This window comes from Phaethon lepturus, unplaced genomic scaffold (genome assembly GCF_000687285.1).
Source record: "Phaethon lepturus isolate BGI_N335 unplaced genomic scaffold, ASM68728v1 scaffold34474, whole genome shotgun sequence".
NCBI classification, from domain to species: domain Eukaryota; kingdom Metazoa; phylum Chordata; class Aves; order Phaethontiformes; family Phaethontidae; genus Phaethon; species Phaethon lepturus.
Window position 1 is genome coordinate 1 of NW_010534611.1, and position 3,222 is coordinate 3,222.

Here is a 3,222-nt window from a genome sequence, read left to right on the forward strand (position 1 = left end):
TTAACTCTGTCCCAGCCAAAACCAGCACAACGAGAAGAAAAGACTCCAGGGAGACCTTCTAGCAGCCTTCCAGTACTCGCGGGCCTACAGGAGAGATGGGGAGGGTCTCTTCATCAGGGAGTGTAGCGACAGGACAAGGGGTAATGGCTTTAAACTGAAAGAGGGTAGATTTAGATTAGATACAAGAAAGAAATTCTTCGCTATGAGAGTGGTGAGGCACAGGAACAGGCTGCCCAGAGAAGTTGTGGGTGCCCCATCCCTGGCAGTGTTCAAGGTCAGGTTGGACGGGGCTGTGAGCAACCTGGTCCAGTGGGAGGTGTCCTTGCCCATGGCCATGGTCTGGAACTAGCCGATCTTGAAGGACCCTTCCAACCCAAACTGTTCTATGATTCTATGATCGCTTACAGAGCCTCAGTATCCCACGAAGTTCTGTGCTCTGGTGGGTGACTTGCAATGCCTGATACGTCAGTGCATCTCCGACACCCTGAGCTGGTCACTTCTGGGTACGGTACTGGGAGAAATGGTGCTGCCATTAAAGCAACTTTCTGTGCGTCTACCCATGATGCTTGTCTATACAGATGTCACAGCAGTATTAGAGGGAAGCCTATTTAGTTCAAAAATACGTATCTTATCTATATAATTTGGAAAACCTGCTGGCATTCTCTTAGTTATAAAACGCAGATTCAAGGTAGAAACAAAGGAAAGAAATGGTTAAGACCAACAGGGCACCAGGCAACTTGTTTCCTTTTGGGTAGTGTTTAAGGCACAGGAGCAAGGTGCAGACCTGGGCGCTGCGTTCGGGTTTGTCGTGTTGCACCAGGCGTAGCGGGGCGTTTTAGTGAGTTATTTGCAGGTCGGTGAAAAGTGCTAGGAATTAATTACTGATGTGAGGGCTGGATCTTAATTGCAATTATTTTTCTTTCAGTTCTTCAGAACCACGTCCAGCTGGCCTGGAGGAAGGTGATCAGTCGTCAATGTCTGGGGAACAAGGAATGAATTTAGATAATTCAGGCCCTAAACTTTCAGATTTTGCAAGTAGGCCACCAGGTAGTAGGATTTTTCTGTGGATTATCTGAATGTAATGACTATAGCAGAGCTTTTAACTGAACTTTGTCACAGTTCTATTTTATTTGTGTTATCATTCATTCAAGTCCAAAGCTTTCTTTCCTCCTAGTAACTACTTGTTTAAGTGTTTTCTTTGAATTAGCTCAAAATGAAGAGGTGGCCACATTCTCATGTATCATCCTGTAAGTGTCATACTGAATACTGTAGACTTATTCAGCAATAACATAATTGATAAAAAACTGTATTTCTAGCTGTAGCACAGACTGGTGCCTTGAAAATTTAGTATTAACCTATAGCTGTTCTTTCATAATTAAGAAATAGAGGTTGCCATTGGAATTATCCTTTGCATGGCCAAGGAATTTATAAGCCACATGGGTGGTTCTAGCACCGGTTTTGGCCAAGTAATACATGGCAGATTCTAATTCATACACTAGAGAACGTCAGATCTGCAGCAGATACGCTCATCCGTGTCCCACAGGGCCTGACGAACTTTTAAGTTTGTTTTAAGGATTATTAATTAGTGAAAGTCCAACTCTGCATTTGTAAGTGAAAGCAAGCCCATGGACAGTTGCAGTGACTTTTCAGGTGACATGAATCTTGAGTAATAGCTAGTAGCTGATACAATACCCTAAGAGATCTCCAATTAAATGTCATGCAAGCCATTCATACATTAAGTAAAAATATTTTTAAGAATTAAGTAAAATCTTTGTCCTTGTTTGTAAAGACTGTTCCATCAATGTGGGTCTCACCTAAAATAAACAGGCTTCTGGCTATACTTTCTATCTGATCCTGTTCATTACAGAAATTCTGCTTTCTCTGATCATTGTTCGGTCTTAATGAATGTATCATATTGTCGGTTTAGGTTATCCATCTCAGCCAGTGGAACAAAGACCACTTCAGCAGATGCCACCTCAACTCATGCCACATACGCAGCAGCCACAGCCACAGCAGCAGCAGCAGCCACAGCCACCACCACAGCAAGCCCAGGCACCACCACAGACACCACAACAGCAGCAGCAGATGATGATGATGCTTATGATGCAGCAGGACCCCAAATCAGTCAGGCTTCCTGTACCACAAGGAGTTCACCCACCTAGAGGGCCTCTGAATCCAGATGCTCAACGAATGCCAATGCAACAGAGTGGTAACATGCCGGTAATGGTTAACCTCCAAGGTCCTGGATCAGTGCCTCCATCTCCTGATAAACAAAGAATTTCCTTGCCAGGCAATCCTCCTCTGGGAAATAATGCAAGAAAAATGGTTTATCAAGATAATGTACAGAATCCTTCCAGCTCACCCCTTGGAGAGGTTTCATCAGTATCCTCCCTTCCAGAAGGAGGTGGAGCTGAAGGCCCCCCAGCATCAGGAGCTCAGAATAATTTGACATCTCATTTAGTAGTTTCACAGAACCAATTAATGATGCCGGGACCCAAACCTGGACCATCCCCACTTTCAACTGCCCAGGGTGCAAGTCCCCAGCAGCAGTCTAATTCTCTGCCTAGTGCTCTTACACACCATTTTCCAAATGTTGCCACCCCATCACAAACTTCAAGGCCTAAAACCCCAAACAGAGCAAGCCCAAGGCCATACTATCCTCAGACTCCTAATAACCGTCCACCTAGCACAGAACCATCAGAAATTAGCTTGTCTCCAGAGAGACTCAATGCTTCTATAGCTGGTCTGTTTCCTCCCCAAATTAATATTCCTTTACCTCCCAGGCCTAATCTCAGTAGAGGATTTGATCAGCAGGGTCTTAATCCCACTACCTTGAAGGCCATTGGACAAGCCCCATCAAATCTCACAATTAACAGTCAGTCTAGTTTTGCTGCTCCACAGTCACACAAATTGGAAGGTGTGGTCATTAATTCAGGAAAACAAACCAACACTGGAGGAACTAAGAGAGCGAGTCCAAGCAATAGTCGAAGGTCCAGTCCTGGATCCAGTAGGAAAACTACACCAAGCCCTGGCAGACAGAATTCAAAAGCAGCTAAATTATCATTGACAACTCAGCAGAATCCATCTCTCTTGCAGAACATGGAATTACAAAGAAATATGATGGCTGGTCCCTCTACTTTGCCAACACCTGTGACTACAAGTTTTCAAAATAATAACATGCTAAGTAATCAGAATCCTGCAATTTCTGTACCTGCTATGACT

At 44.3% G+C, this 3,222-nt stretch overlaps 1 protein-coding gene across 1 annotated transcript in view; it reads left to right on the forward strand.

Annotated features, from left to right (window-relative positions):
• Positions 1-925: 925 nt before the first annotated feature.
• Positions 926-3,222, forward strand: part of LOC104619640 (nuclear receptor coactivator 6-like) — a gene marked incomplete at its 5' end in the record, with an annotated part of 14,066 nt that continues 11,769 nt past the window's right edge. The window contains 2 exons of the mRNA XM_010285586.1: positions 926-1,047; positions 1,928-3,222. The exon at positions 1,928-3,222 is cut by the window's right edge and continues 1,711 nt beyond it. Of these exons, the coding sequence (XP_010283888.1) occupies positions 926-1,047; positions 1,928-3,222 (1,417 nt within the window). The remainder of the gene's footprint in view (positions 1,048-1,927) is intronic.